The sequence below is a fragment of the Camarhynchus parvulus genome, chromosome 3 (assembly GCF_901933205.1).
Source record: "Camarhynchus parvulus chromosome 3, STF_HiC, whole genome shotgun sequence".
Lineage (NCBI taxonomy): Eukaryota > Metazoa > Chordata > Aves > Passeriformes > Thraupidae > Camarhynchus > Camarhynchus parvulus.
Genome location: NC_044573.1, coordinates 63,716,090 through 63,732,896, shown reverse-complemented (window position 1 = coordinate 63,732,896; position 16,807 = coordinate 63,716,090). Strand labels below are relative to the sequence as shown.

Genomic DNA, 16,807 nt, shown 5'->3' with positions numbered 1-16,807 from the left:
GACAAACTACAGATCAGAAGCAGTAAAACTCCAATAATAATTAAAATATCCAAGTAAACATTATCTGACTCAGAACCCAGCTACACTAGCAAAGCTCTTCACTGTGCTGCTAGGTTTGAAGTGTAGTTTATCTGCCAGGGCTTAATGCCTGCATTAAAGTTACCCTGGTTACTGACAACTCCCATTCAATCACCTGAAACTCGTTGTCTCTGCAGTGGGGAACTGTGTGTTTATTACAGAGTTGATAAAACGACCCAGAACACAGACACAGATATCTGAACCAGTGTATTTAAAACCAAAAGTAAAAAAACAGAAACAAAAAGCTCTAAATCTGTGTTTTCAACATCAGCTGTGTGACAAGGAGCACAGAAATCAAAGATGAAGCGAAGTTGTCATGATATTCATAATACAGAAACATTTACCATAGCATGATGATAGATCACAGTATTGGTAACTATGCTGAGACAAACTGCACATACAGATGAACAAAATATAACGACAATAGCTTGAGCACCATAATTTTTCTTAAGTGGCACGGTCATTTGGAAGGACAAGTTGAATAATGTGTAGTTCTGAGTGTTACATGAAATAAAGGATAAGGTCAATTAAGACTGCTCTTCTGCAAGATCACTCACTCTGGACACATGAACATAGCTATACAAGTCTTTAGGGTTCATCAGTTCAATCAAAATAGTGAACTGAGATAAACAGTCTTGGAAAGAGTTGAGAAAACTAAAAGCCAAATAGGGCCTGCAGCACACACAGTTCTTGCTTACGTAAAGTATATGGCCCTTAAAGAAAGATATTTACAGGTCCAGGACGGTTCTATTAAATGCTTTGAAAACCATGGATACAAGTGATAGAAGGGTGAAGATTCAGAAGAACTGCATGTTAAATAATTGGGAGGATAGAAATTTTACGTGCTTGGATTTTTCCTAACCTCTTTATCCCAATCAAAATCTAATGTAGCATCATCCAGCTCTGCTATGGAGAAGAGAGATGTCTTTGTGACCATGCTGGCTGTACTAGAATTTCCAAATGCAAAACTCTTCCTTTTGCTAGGATTGCTCACATGCACCTGCAGCGATGGGCTGTGGTTTTCCTTGCTGGTGTCATTCTTAACAGCAGGTGAGGTTTCTGATTTTGCCTCAGGACGTGATACAAAGGAGAAGGTGGAGAGCTTAGCTAATGTGCTGGAGCGCACCTTCCCTGTGCTTGGAGCACCCAGTTTCTCCTCTGCCTCCCTTTTCTTCTCAGTGGGAGGAGGTGGCACAGCATCAAAACTGACATCAGAGCATATTGATGCACTTTCTCTGGTCTCTGTCCCTAAGGCCTGACTCTGCTGCTCTTCTACCCCTTTATTATCAATTGGTCCTTTTTCCAAACTACATTTTCCTAAGCCAGTCAATGTCATTTTGCTTTTCTCAGGTGGGCAGCATTCTTCTGGAAGCTGCTCTCCCTGGAGCTGCTCTCCTGGCTTAAAAATAGTCTCACTTGGTAAATGAGAAAATTCTTCATTTGTCTTCTCTGAAGAATGACCAAGCTTTGTCCTTGGTCTGAAAGAAAATTTAGCTAGTTTAGCAGCTGGGGGACTTTCACTTTCTTGCTCATGGGAACTCACAACCTTTGTTTCCTTCACTACCTGATCTTTACTTCTTTTTCTTATGGAAACTGCTGTACTTTTTGCTGCTACTGATGTGCTGTTCTCTTCTCTTAGCACAGAATCTGCATCACTTGAGAGATCTGCCAGGCCAGAGGCAGGTAATACTGAAGGAAGGGCCTTTGCCTCAGGGTCCTGTGTACTTGTAAAGAATCCATATGACTTCTCCCTGTGCAGCCTCTTCCAGCTTCTAGAGGCATGTTGTCTAATAACTGAATCCTGCACACTAGCACTTGGTGCTGGCTCCGCAACATTATCTTCTGAGGAAGAACAGTTGTGTTCTTCAGTCCTTTTCCTCCTTAACTTGGAAACTTTGTCCTTTTGGTTCAGAGGAGCATGCAGGTCCACAGCTGCTGGTGACTCTCTTATTCCATTTTGCTTCCTTGGTATTGAAGCAGAGCTTTCTTCAGAACCTGAAGTTTTTGAAGCCAAATTATTTGGAGATATCTTGGGCACATGAGACTTCCTCTGAGAATTTTCTTCAGCATCAATGCTGTTCTCTTCTATGCTGTCAAACCATGCCAGGCTGTTTGGATTTTTGTAATTACCATGTGCTGGGTTGCACAAGGGTTCTAGATGAATATTCCCTTCACTGCTGCCTTCAAGCAAAGGTGTCTGTGGCCCAGAGTTATCCCCTTCTTGACTTGAAGGTTCTGACTGAGACCTTTCCTTTGACTGCCCAAATGCATCCTCATTTGAGCACCTTGTGGTAGTACTGAAATTTGTTTCTTCAGGCTGCTGCTGGCATGAATTTTCCCTTCGCAATCTACACAATGGAAAAAAAACCACAATAGTAAATTAATTTTCTTCTTTTTTCTTCATTGCATTAGTGATAAATAATATGCATGACTGGTGGAAAGCTACAAATAATGTAGGTCACAAAATATATTATTAAGTTTCACATACAGCTCTGAAACAGACTGGTGTTGCAGTCTGTGATATTTCAGCACCTTTGACAGTAAGTGGCAGAATTTAGTGTCCCCAATAGAAGGAAGGCAGATGGACAGAGAAAGCAACCTAAACCTAAACTACATTTCCTTGGGAAACCAGACAGAAAAAAATAAAAATGGCACAAAAAGCTTTGCACTACTTACAATCATTGCTAGAGTGCCTTACAGGTTTTACATATTCTGTAAGTCTATCTTCTAGAACAGGAACCTAATTAAATCTTATCCTGAGCCAGGTAAAGTCTCACATGAGTTATTAGAAAACCTGGGTATTACTTGGAACAGCGGTTGTTTTTGGGTTTCTCCCATAATCACTGTATACTCAACATATCAAAAACATGATAGAATGAAAGCATCTCAAATCACTTATAAATCTTAATTATCACTGTCTGTGGCTATCAGCATTATCAGGGCCCTCCAAAACAACAGAGGTGCTTGAGTGAGGGTTCCCTCCAATCTCAGAATAGCTGATGCTCCATCTATTGTACCTAAACACGCATTTTCCAAGGCAGACAGCAATCTGGTTTTTGCTAAACAGTTTCTCTGCTCTGGGAGAGATATAACATGTATAGACATATTTAGAATAATTACTATAATTGTTTACTAACATGTATAGTCTTAAATTTTTAAATGGAAGGTGGCAGAAATTATATGACTCATCAGGAAGGGATGAGATATATGATACATGCTTGTTTCATTGAAATACAGTTTAGGGGGAATGCATGGAAGAAATCTTGTAATACAGAATGGGTTGTTTTAAAGAAGACATTAATTTAGCTCTCCCTAAGCTGTTTAAGAGAGAGAAGAAGAAATCAGCTTAATTTGCAGCAGAGGCCATTTGGTGAGATATTGGGAAAACCTTTATAGGCATTAGGTGGAGCAATCATGGAAGAGGCTACAGAATGGCAATAGAAAATCCTCATCATTAGAAGGCTTCAGAGCAGGTAATGAGAGCTCCTGCCAGGAAGGTCAAACACAGCCTTGATCTTCTCTTTGTATTTGATCTCCCATCCCATCCTGCATTTCCATGACCCCTATAAATTATCTCTGTTTTAAAACTAGCTTTTGTCTGTCTGTTGAAGATATCTCACTTTCATCTGTTTCTGTTGACTCTGTGGTTATTTAACACATCATTACTATAATTTACAAAATAAGTCTCAAAAATATTCAAAGGAAAAGTGAATACTCCCAGCTGTTTCCATTAATTTTAACAAAATTAATCTTTTATCTTCCTTTAACAGTAAGGAAAAACAAGTTTCTTTAAAGCTTAATCTCATTTGAGGAAGAAAATGTGGGGTTTTTGTTTGATTTTTTTTTAGTTTTATTTCCTTCCACTTCTAGGGTTTTTCTCTGAGATTAAAAGTTAACAGTTTTCATTAAAAGTTTTCTATTAATACCAAGAAATAGGTTTCCCAAAGGTTATTGCAGTGAGCTGAAAAATAGAGATGCAACAGTGAAAAGTACAGCATGTAAAAAAGAAAAATCACCCAAAAGAACAGAAGTTTGATTCAGGCTTACATTTTCCATTAACAGAAAGGGAAGGATCCTGACAAGCCCAATACAAAAGGTGGATTAAAAAATCATGAAGCAGATCTGCTGTATTTTACCAAACAAGTAGCAAAAAGTTATATAAAGTTATTTGCTCAGCTACAGAATCTAGTATTTTGACTCTAAGAAGCACTTTTGAAACTTATCTAAGTATAATATTGACATATGAGTTGGAAACTTATTAAAATATTTGTAAATTCTATAACCCAGAGGCAAAAGTGATCTTGTGATGATCTCTAAATGCATTTTAAAACAATCTCCCTGATTATCCATGTCCTCTAAAGGAGTCCCTTGCAGATAATATTGTGAAACAAATTCTGTTTCCCTTCTGAATTAGTCTGTTACTTCATGTATTACAACCTGTCAAGTCTTTGTAGTTCTTTGTGCAGAAGATCTCTCAGCTCCAGCCGCTCCAGTATGATTTCACACTGTGTTCGGTATTGCTCCATTGGATTTTCTGGAAATGAAGTGTGTAAGGCATTGATGCCTCCAAGAAGTGCACCCCCCTATGGCACCAAGGAGATAAAAAAAAAAATAAAATAGGAAACTACCTTTATTATTAAACACCAAATTTAAACAACAGAGACATGTTATCTGAAATTCTCTCTTAGATATTTTAAAGCTTAAGGTAGCAAATATTTGCTAACTGTATCCACCTAAATAATCCTATTAGATCTGCTCACATGGTCAAAATTGCTCATAAACATAAAGCAATTACATGACCAAGCCTGCAGTTTACTCATACTTGTTTATTTATATTGACACATGGAATGGGAAGTCCACCTAAAGCTTGAGAACATCATGACTTAAAATGAAAATTAAAATTGAAGATATTTTCCAAATACTTTGTAAAAACTGTGCCCACGTAAGGAATTTTTTTTAACTGAAGAAGTTCTGACTGCTAGAAGTTTTCATTAGCTTTGCCTAATTTCTTAAAGGAAAATACCTGGATATTAAGACTTATCAACACAGGGTAAATTATTGGGCAGAAATATTTCTGAATAGCATTTTAAGAATAACTTACTACTTGTAAATAATTCCAGTGAATTGTAAGTGGTTTTAATCTGGGACAGTTTTTGCTGTACCTTGTAAAAATGAACTTCATTTTTATTGGGAACAGAGCATCTGCACAGTGATTTGTTCCACAACAAATAATCTAGAATAGCTCTGCAGTTAATTGCTCTTTGGAAAAAACACCTCATACCACAAACCCTCTATTTTGCCACAGATCAGCTAGCATTTACCATTCCTGTTTAATGTATAAAACTCATTACAACCGATGAACAAGATGTGTATCAAGTGCCATGGGCACAATAGCAAAAGTCAGTGAAGTCTCTAGATCCAGAAATTGGTACCTATGGCATCACAGGGATTACACATCTTCAATTGTGGTCATTTCCAGTTCTTCCATTTTGCAATTTTAAAATATTATATTAAAAAATTACATTGAAAACCATCACTCTGTGGCTTATTAAAGCTCTCTAAAACTACAACATGCTAAAATGGACATGCTGTCCATGCAACCTTTAATGCAGCCCACTGAGGTTACCACTTGGTGATTTTTTCACCCATCACTTCAGAAACACAATAGATTTGTTGCACATAGAAGCACCAGTCTCTTGGCATGGAAAAGGATCCAGCAGAACCCCTCTGCTGTATTTGCTTCAGGAAGGTTCATAGGGAATGAGGCAGAGACTCAGTCTCTTGGTTAGAACAATAAAAAGCAGACAAGGAGGACCAGATTCCACCTCTGATGCTATGTTCCAGTTCTTGTGATTCAGAAAGAGCCAGTCAAGAAAAGAAAGAAGATAAATCTCTAAGTGGGATCCTGACATGGTATATGCACAGAAGGAAATTGTGGACAACAGGAAATGCGCTCAAACACTCAAAGTGCTGCTATTCTGAAACTGGGGCACCAACCATCTCTCAGAGCTATGATCTAGTGGACAATTTCTTCTGGACTGTACATAATTCAGCTCCAGATCGGAGGAGTAGCACCATCCCATCACTTCGCAAGGACTGTGTCAAGATAGGTGAATCAGTATTTCTGAATATTCAAGGCCACTGGAGATGAATTCCAAAGGAAAATATGTTAAGAAATTGAGAATATTACCTTTACAACAGCAGGTAATAAACAAAATATTGAGCAAAATACTGACAAAAGATAGTTGCTTTCAGACTGAGTACTGTCAACATGTGACCTAAGACACAATGGAAAAAAAGAAGACTATCTGGTTGTATATCCTGAGATATACAGCCATGGGCTACAATAATGTCTCACTGACATTTCAGTCCTTTGCTTGGCCATCACTAGGAGCTTCTTTTAAACACTGTGTGTACATGTGAAATTCTAAGTGAATTGAAGACAGCTGTGAAGTTTAATTCCTGTGCTGCAGGTCATGTCTCTGAGATACCTGCCCCTCTGAGATTTTGAGACATCATTTTGAGTAGAGCAGGGAAACCATATGACAAAACCACTGGAAACTGAGGGCAGAGGATCTTAAAAGAAAAGGTAGTGGAAAGGAAAGGTGTAAAATGCCTAGAGATGGAAAGACAAATTACAAAAAGGAGTAAAAGAAGAGGGATTGGAAAGAGAATAAACCAAAGATGGAAACATGACCAAGAGAAGGAGGGAGATGATGCTAGCAAGAGAAAATGAGGCAAAGAAATGATCAGGCCGGGGGGTTTGGAATATGCTCACAAAAACAAAGTAGGAAAGAGAAATATAAAGGTGAATTAGAGGGCAAAACAAAACAAAAACTCCAATGAAGTTGGTTGATGATGAAAATGTGACAGTCTTCCTTCCCAAGAGAGCTCACAAGAAATACCCAGTCACAGAAGAATTGTGAACTTCAGTTTTATACTGGCAAGAACATGAATCGTTGTAGAAGTTGCAAAGACAGTGTCAAAGAGGGAGTTTGCTGAGCTAAAAGGTGGCAGCCAGTCCTTCCAGAATGATACTGGCACTTCCTCATTTACAACTTCATTCTAGAGACTGACAATTAATCAACAAACAAAAGATGTATCTGTACAAAACGCTGTGGGTTTTTTTTTTTTCTAGAGAAGGAATCTGTTTCTGAAAATAAATTTTTGCATGCTACTTCTATCTTTTTTTATATATAACAAGTAAACAACTTCCTTCAAAAAGAAACTACTTGAGTGATTATTCATACTTATCAGGAGGAAAGTAAAATCTGACCTTAAATAGCAAATCTCAAATTTGCATTTTCCTAGCAAAAATGAACACGTTTGCCTACTTGCTCATAAGAAGCTAAGAGTGGAGCAAAGATGGTAAGCATACCAAGTACTCCCAGGTAGTCTTCTGCAGTCATAATTCAGGCAAATTTCTCACTGACTCTTATTAGACAAAAACTTTTACACAATGTAGTGGGTTGGCCCAGGCCAAAGTCAACCTGCAGCCCTTGAGGGCAGGCCTGTATAAAAATGAAACAGTGACCCACAGTTAAAAAAATTCTTTTACAAACCATATTAATTTGAAGCCACTGTCCCATCAATTTTCCATCTAGTTAATTACAGATTTAATTATAGCTAATGAAGACTAATGTGGTATCTTCTACAGTTTCAACAACTTCATATTTTAACTTTGCAGTGCTGTCATTGAAAAGCTGAGTTCTTCAAAACAGTGCAAGATGAAGTGCAGCAGACAGTGAAATAATTTTCCTACTTAATAAGGTCAGGCCCTGTAGTATTTTTGAGATAAATTCCATTTGCAACGTTGTGCAATAGATTATCTGTGGCACAAACTGCAATCAGTCTCTCAACCCTCAGTGAAAGGACAGGGGAGATCACAAGTGCCTACCTGCCATATGTGACTTGTGCATCTATCCTGAAGAGCTTTGTCTCAAAAAAAGGAGCATGTCTACTTCCACAAAGGTCTTTCAGGCCTATCGAACTAATAGGTGCTCTGTAAAACTGTTTTAATTTGAAAATATTCAAATCAACCTATAGAGGAATATAAGAAATGCCATTTTGGATCAGTCAGCTGAGTAGAGGAGAACACCATCTCTGACAGAGCCAAACACAAACATTTCAGATGTGCTAAAAATCTCCATATATAAAACTTTGGATAATCTGCTTATGGTAATTTTTTCCTACTCCAAAGCCTGAAGATTTATTTATTTTAAAAATATTCTGTCTGAAGTAATAGTGTCCACATTATTTTCCATATTTCTACTAAAAAAAAATGCTTCTCCAGAGTCATGTTTCTTTTACTAATTCTAAATGTGCTGCTTTTTCAACATCCTAATAACAATATTACAGTAAACTAAAATCTAACCCTTCACATTTTTTCAATGCCTTTTTGCACAGAAACATTACATAAATCCATGTGATAACTGTAATGCACGATTTTCAGACCAACCAAATTTTGGAATTTTAAGGTTTCTAAGAATAAAACTTGTCTTCTAAGTATTCTGAGTTTTACTATTACTACCAAAATAGTTTAAAATTATTTAATGGCAAAATAAATTGTAGGTCTAGAAAACTGTTTGAACTTGCTCCAAAGAATGATTTGGTTCTCTCATACCTAATTAGTGAGTGACTATATAACATCATGGAAGAAAAACCTGTCAGAGGCTATTAAACACAGTGATATACACACAACTTCTGCCTCAAAATGTCTTTAAAATGTAGACTACCAAAAGCCAACAGTATGCCAAAACTTCACTTAGACTGCATAGTCTATCAAAAGGGTAGCAGGCATTTATCCTAATCCAGATTTTTCAGTATAATCTCTGTTTAAGGATTTTAACAATCAAGATGGACTAAAAAAGACTTGCCAAGGTCTCTGATTGCCTACTTTGCATGAATCCATAAAATCCTTTCCAAAGAGAAGAAGGGAGCTGGCACATGTGTACATGTAAAACTGAATCCCTTAAACATGGTATTGCAGCAATGGCAACATCTTTAGGAAACCTTACCTGCATAGAAGATTCCATCACTGACACCACAGTTACAGCATCTTCCAAAGTCACAGTATCCCTAAACATCAACCGGGCATGAGCTATCAAAAATAAATGGGAGCTAGTGTTACCAAAGTAAAAAACCAATTTTTTGTTTTTTTACTAGAAGGAACAAGATATTCAAATTTCTTCAGCCCTCAAACAATCATGCATGGGCATAACTTAAAAATAAATACAATGATTTTGATTTCAATGTCAATTTCAACAGAAACTCAAAGGATTAGTTTTTCTAGTGAACAATGGGGTGTAATTTTCAAATTGCAGTTACAGTGACAGAATAAAGATGCTTAAAATTCTGCAGTTAAAAAATGTAAAGTGCTGGATATCACAACAGGCGTGATATGAAACATCCTTATCTACATAGGCACATGTGATCATCATAGAATAAAAAATAAGGTCTAATTTTCATCACAGGTCATAAAAAATTTATTCCTCTACCTGGTCTGTGTCAGAGGTTTGGTATTATCTAAAATGCTTTTCTCTACAATAGCTTTATTTTTTTTTCTTCCTTCTCTTTCTTCATTCAGCAAAATAAAAGTGATTTTTCTAAATAGATATAATGCAAATAATTTACCACATGAAGCCTTTTTCCTAATTGGCCATGGAAGCACACTCAGTTCTTATTCAGCAATAGAAAGACAGGTTAGTTAATACCATCTAAATAATACTTTGAAAGAACAAAATCCTACTAAAAGCCCCAGTCTCATGAACTGATAAGAAGGGAAGAAACACTGAATGGGAAAATTATATGTGAATCTTGAAAAGTTAGGGATGTCTTTCGCCTAAATGGAGAATGTCTTTCCCTCAAAACAGAGAACAAAACACAGACATCTAAAGTAGGAGGCGCTACACTGCATTTATGCTTGCTATACAAAATACAGTACATTTTTTAAAATTCATCCTGAAAATATTGAGACGCCATTTTATAAAATAAATTAAGCAGAGACTTACTGCTTCCTTTGAGTTCTTTCTTGTAAATGAAATATGACTTGAACTCAGAGTTAGAAATTTTTGAATTGTATGACAAAATATGGGCTTGACTACTAATACTTCAAGAAACAAAAAATATGTTATATTTTTGTGATATTAATTTTAGGATTATTAATACTTTAAAATATGCTTATCTTGTTATAATAATTTGACTCAAATGGAGCCAAGTAAATCCTGACATTGCCTCTCATAATGACACAAAATTTCTGAGATTTCTCTCTTGAATGTGACTTTTTCTAGAGGTTTTAATATTTATGATATACATGAGAAGAATGTCAAAATTAAAACTGGCTTTGATAGTCTAAATGTAACACCCTTTCTCACACAAAATCTCCAACCCTGAGGCTCTTTAGATGAGAAGGATAAAACAAGATCACACACGAATCACCTATCCCTACCTCCAAAGAAAAGCTGCACCTCTGCTTACTGGCTATAATTATACTGTTCTATTCCTTTCATAAAGGTTAATTGTTAGCCTAAAAATAGAAATGCCAAGGCCTTACCTTCTGCAAGGCGTATCAGGCTCTCCAGCAGGCGGATGGTGGTGCGGGCAGCGTTCCTGCAGTCACTCTGACGCTGCATCTGATAGTAGCGAACAAGGATCAGGTTGCTCTCATCAGACAATTTTGGCTGTATGCTTTTTATAAGGCAGAAGTAGGTCTTCATCCTTTCCATGCTCCACAGCTTCTCTGATTTGCTTGGGCAGCCTGCATTACAGCACCCTTGTCAGTAATTCTATAACAACAGACATCAAGCTTCTTCCTAAGAACTCCTGCTAAATAGACAGTTGACTATGAAAGACACATTACTGTACTTTTGGGGCACACTGGCTGCCTGTACACCAGTCCTCAAGGACTTGGTCAAATTCCAGTGCAGAATTTTACACACCATCTGATCCCTCCCATATCATAATCCACAGTAAAGCCTCCAGTAATTTCTAGAGAACCGCTGTCAGCCTCACTGCCCAGCAGATGGTACAGGCAGTGCCAAGTGCTCAGGAGCCCTTAAAATGAAAGATGCTACATGAGTGTATGCACCTCCTCTGGCTGTTTTACCTACTCTCTTGGAGCCTAGGGCTACCTGCCATATTCTGAACATTTTTTGTAGGGAAATATTTTGGAAAGGAAAGGAAGCTAGCTGAAGAAGCTCTCTCTAACCACTTCTTCTGTAAAGGGGATTGAAACCATGTTCTATGATGTGGATGGGGAAGGGGCTGGTGAGAATAAAATCACACTGCCTTCCCTCACTCCAGAGCACAAAGCTCCACATAGGGAATGCTATTGCTCATTCTTTGAGCCCTGCAGCACATGCACCTCTGAGCTGTTCTGCCTGAATAAAGTTTCTGATTAATAGCAAGTACAGTTGCAAGGCATATTGGATCTGCAGATCAAACACCGCAAAGGTGTGAGATGGAAACAATCCACTTACTGAGCTGCCTAGGCTGAAATCTCTTATAAATGATCCCAGAGTAAAAGTAGAGGGTTCTCAGCTCACCCTTCTTAATTAATTAGTGATCTACTTGAAGAACAACCATACAGCAGAAACCTACCATGACAAAAATGTAAACACTGCTTAATTTGAAAGATTCAAGAATAGCAAACTAAAAAATGGAGGGAAAATAAAAGCCAAACCAAAAAACTCCAAACAAACAAGCAACATAACCAGAAACCAACCAACCAAAAATAAACCACCCCACAAAAACCCCAACCCAACCTTATGATTTAAAAAGACTACTCTTACCTTTGTTTTGCAAGATGAAGGATGAAATTATATGGTCCCATTCCTCATTCTTCGTATCTAACAATACTAAAACCAGGTCAAATCTGCTCAGCAGGGGACTGCCAAGAGCTATGTTGACAGAAACAGACTCATTGGGGTCATAATGGCCTTTAGGGTTTGTTGCTGCCAGGATGGTTGTCCTCGTGCTTAGCTTGCACACCAAGCTAGAGAAAGGAATGGTGAACATTATGGTTGAATTAAATTGGATAGGGAAAAGGATTCCAAAGCTTTTAAAAACTTTTGTGGTTTTATCCTATAAAGAGCCCATCTTATCTTGAAAGACCATAAGAGCTAAACAATGTACAGAAGTATTGTATTAATATTTATTATATGTACAGCATTTTTCAGTCAGAGAATAGCAACTAGACAGACAGTGATCTGGACACCAAAAGGCACCAACCAACATTGCCACAAATAAATCCCTGTATACAGCTAGATCCTTAAATAGTGAAAACCAACACTACTTTTCAGAAATAAATATTGCATTGCAAGATTGTACAATATACAAATACTTTTGAATGCTGGAAAGCAACACTTTTGCTTAATTCATATTTTAAGAGAGCAAAATAAAATGTGACATGAATGTATGCTTTGTTCCTGTGTATAAACAAGAATATGAATCCAAGTTAGCAGCGATGGCAGCCATACCAACTGAAACAGCCATTTTCCACTCTTAACCATGATGTCCTAGCACGTGCTTGTGGATGTGGGGAGAGATTATTTTTACTCTAGTAGTCCAAATGCACTCCTTTTGGGTAAGGCAGCAGCAGAAGCATTCTAACTTTGGTTTGTCACTGAGCTATTTCTAGCCAGCTCCTGAGTAACTGCTGCCTCACGTCCAAAGTTCTTCTGTAACTGGGAGGAAGGACCACAGATCTTCCACTAGCTTATACCCAACAGGAAAAAAAACTTATTCTCCCATGCACCAAAATAAGTCCTAAATTAACAAGGTGCTTAACCTGTGTGTGCTAAGTTAGTATTCAAAAAATCCTCATTATATGTAGTCCTCAAAAGTGAGCAACTGGGCATCTATGTGCAAGTTAGCAAACTGTGTTTGGGTCTATCAAAGCCAAACTGCAACAAGGAACTCAGCTGAAATATGTCCCTGTCTTACTAAGGAGACAGGACCATATTGATCCCAAGTATTTGTGCCCAGCTGGCAAAGGCTGGTAATTACCCAGGTGAGAGCAACATGACCCTGAGATTAGCTCAGTTGGTAAGAGCATGGTGCTAAAAACACCAAAGTTGTGGGTTTAATCCCTATACAGGCCATTCACTTAAAAATTGATGATCCTTGTGGGTTCCTTTCAGCTCAGAATATTCTGTGATTATTTGTCTGCTGCCTGATGAAGAGGATGGAGATGCTCAGAATAAGGGAAGGATATGATCACTTAGAGGAGCCAAGATGTGACTGGAGCAAGAGCTGAGTGGAAGGTGACAGGAAAGAATGTGGAAAAGGTGACGCCTTTTAAGTAGCGGAGATTTCAGAAATACCAGCCAGGAAATAATTTGGGCCTGAATAAGAGCTGCATATGACTGACAAAATATGAAAAAATTTGAAATATGAGCTCAAAGATCCAAGTGGTGGGCGGGGGTAGTGGGGGAGATAAAAAATTTGAACACACACCACTTTGAAAAAAGAAAGGGAGGAACTTAAAGTAACCAGGAGTTTACAGTTAAGCCACACCCAACATACAAAATTCAGCAGCCTGGAAATCTCCTGATGTGCTTTGGTTACCAAGCAATATTACTGGATTTTACAGGACAGGAGGACATAGCCTCAAGCTGTGCCAGGAGAGGTTCAGGTTGGACATCAGGAAGAATTTCTTCACTGAAAAAGTGGCTGCCCAGGGAGGTGGTGGAGTCATCATCCCTGAAGGTGTTCAAGAATTGACTGGACATGGCACTTAGTGCCATGGTCTAGTTGACAAGGTGGTGATCAGTCATAGGCTGGACTTGATGATCTTTGAGGTCTTTTCCAAACTTAATGACTCTGTGATTTTGTGGTTTTGGAAAAATGAAGCCCCACTTTCTGAGTTCCAACAAAAAAAGTCACAAAGCTTCTCATTTCACATAGGATTATTACAACCACTTGCAGCAAAGGGCAAGAAAAAGGATGCCAAGTCTTTGTAGAAAACTGCCCTGGCCTGTAGCAGTAGATTGACAACCCAGCAGTGAAGAGGGTATGTATTTATTCTGATTGCTTGCAGCCCCTGGTCTAGTGCACTGTCCTATGAAATGCTGACTTGTCTAGTTTAGGAATATTGTTGACAACAAAACTATTGCATACAATGAAGAAAACAGATATGTTTAATCAGCATCCCTCAACATGTAAGTACAAGAGAAAAATCTCATGTTGTTTTCTCACATGTACTAACATGCCACTTACCCTGCCTTTGCAACACTGATGGTTTGTTGCTCCATTGCCTCGTGGATACTGGTTCTGTCATGTTCCTTGATACTACTGAACTCGTCAATGCAACAGAGACCTCCATCTGCAAGCACCAGTGCTCCAGCTTCCAAATTCCACTCCCCAAATTCCTTCACAGCAGTCACTGTCAAACCTGAAGAATGAGATACTTCAGTCAGTCTCTTCCTTAAAATGCAGGAGTAAACTTGAGTGAAAGAAAGGGACCCAGCACAGCGGCTTGAGCCATGGACAGAGGGCAAACCAGCAGGAAAGTTCCATCATGTACTTCTACCATGTAATTTAACTCACTTTACAGCTACCAGCAAGCAATCCCACTAGTGCTGAGGTGGGTTAGCCTGGAGCTGTAGAGCAGATTCTGCTAAGCTTCCCATGCTTGGATTGTGACTTGTTCTAGAACTTTGTTAAATGAACAAAACTGATTAGCATACAAAGACTAGATCTGGCAGATCATAATGAGAATTGGGGCAAAAATTCCAAAATTATGGAACAGACCCATTCAGGTCCTCCTCACATCAGCTACTAAAAGGGACAGAAATTTTGGAGCTGCAAAGCAAAGTTTGGAAAAAAAAAATTTCAATTGTCATTCACAACTCATGGCCCCAGAAAGCAGAGTCAAATTTTTCCCATAAAGTAAGGAAATTAAATTTCTTTATGAGTTTTTGGTTTCCTCTAAGCATTAAGCAAAAATGAAAATCCAAAGATGACCAAAGATGACATGGGGGAAGAAATAAAAAAAAATTAAAGAAAAAAAAAAAGGAAGAAATAAAAAAACCACTGGGTGGATAGCCAGTCAAAACCTCTCCACAACTGTGGAAACAGCCACTCATTAGCAAGTATGTGCAGCTCCCTCCAATCCTTCTATTCCCTATTTCCCCGCTTCTTCTCTATCTTTAGTCCTTCTTTTCCATTTCAGTGTTCAGCCCAAAATATCCTAGTAGTTGACAAGCTGCAACCAGCCTAAAATCTCCTGGAATTCTATGGCAAAACCTGCACAAGAATCCCCCTTGCCTCACCATCTGGTTCAGAGCTACAGAGACCTTCTTATCACTGAGCAGCCCACAGTACCTATTTGCTTGCAAATGACCAGCAAAAAGTTACTGGAATTAAATGCTTCCTGATGACACAATATGAACTTCAAATTCTAATAAGGAATCTGCTCCACTATGTCCCATCTTTCTTGGTTTTCCTGGACTGTGTGCCGAACACAGTGGGCAATCAATCACCTGGCAGAATTACAGAAACACGGGGTACCAGGCAGTACGAGAGCCTGGTTGCGCATTTATTTCTGATATTCTGTGGTGGGGTACACAACTTGCCCCCCGGAGCCATGGGCACTTTCTGCTCTCCCCCCGAGCCCTGAGGGACATCAGTGGCTCTGCAGTGCTGTGTGTCTGTCACTGGCTCTGCAGTGTCACTCTGTGCATGGCAGCCATGAGATGGCCTCTGCTGCAGGCTCCTGCCGCCACACAAGATGGCTTCCCCGCTGCACTGCACACAGGGCCCTCGCACTGGCAATGCTGCTGTGCAGGCAAAATGTCCTGTCTCGTAGTGCTTCAGGGCACACGAGCCTTCTACAAATAGAGGAAGGGGATGGCTTCCTGACAGGCATGCTTGCTTCCACGCACAGCCCCCCTGGGGTGGCCTCTCCAGCAGCCGCCCCCACGGCCGTGCAGACAGCCCGTCCCCCCGGGGCTCCCCCCAGCCAAGGCCGCTGTGCTCAGGGGCTCTATCCCAGCAAGACAGAGCAGGTGCTCTATCCCAGCATGGATATCCCTTGCCAGTGGCCAAGAGGTCACTGCTGTGGGCTGCAGGCTTGGGCTCACGAGCCTGGCACCACCGCCCAGCCCCACTGCCCTGAGCTGGCGGGGCACCTGGGACCACCCGCACCCAGCACAATCAGCACGGAAACAGGAAGACAAAAACCCACCAAACGAAGCATAACAAAAACCCAAAGGGCTGAAATTGCCCCAAAACTGAAAGTGCTCCTGCGCACATGGTGGAGCCCCATAGGCAAGATGGTTTAGCTGTGAGTGAATCACTGCTTTCTTTCACATTCTTTTTAGGGGATGCTGAAAGCTTAATGCACCTTCCTACTTGATTAGACTAGTTTGGTTTTTCTGACAGCAGAAGTGCTTGTTCTGGAAGGTGTTGGGAACAATTTCATCATGAGTGCTGGCCTAAGAGTAGTTTTTCACTCTTCCCAAGCAGCCAGCATTGCAGTTGCTGTTTATACAATACTGCACAATCCTAGCATATAAAAAAACCACTTAGGGTTCTTTTAAACACTTCTGAGTCTTCCCTTTTATAACTAAGGTTAAATAAAACTTCAAAATAAGCTCTAGTTGCAGCAGTTTTTGTCTTGTTGAGATACAGTGCTTCTTTAACATTTTGCCTAAAGTGAATGGACAAAAGATTATGTTTTGTCCCTGTTCTACCCATGGTTCTAATTTAGTTATGATATTTTGCCCTA

The 16,807-nt window shown here is 39.2% G+C and overlaps 1 protein-coding gene across 1 annotated transcript in view; it reads right to left on the bottom strand.

The window, feature by feature from the left end:
* Positions 1-286: 286 nt before the first annotated feature.
* MCM9 (minichromosome maintenance 9 homologous recombination repair factor) overlaps positions 287-16,807 on the bottom strand; it is a 48,085-nt gene continuing 31,564 nt past the window's right edge. Inside the window, exons 7-12 of the mRNA XM_030944909.1 lie at positions 14,296-14,470; positions 11,868-12,070; positions 10,631-10,834; positions 9,096-9,178; positions 4,516-4,661; positions 287-2,426 (exon numbers count right to left, since the gene is read on the bottom strand). Of these exons, the coding sequence (XP_030800769.1) occupies positions 917-2,426; positions 4,516-4,661; positions 9,096-9,178; positions 10,631-10,834; positions 11,868-12,070; positions 14,296-14,470 (2,321 nt within the window). The 3' untranslated portion in view covers positions 287-916. The remainder of the gene's footprint in view (positions 2,427-4,515; positions 4,662-9,095; positions 9,179-10,630; positions 10,835-11,867; positions 12,071-14,295; positions 14,471-16,807) is intronic.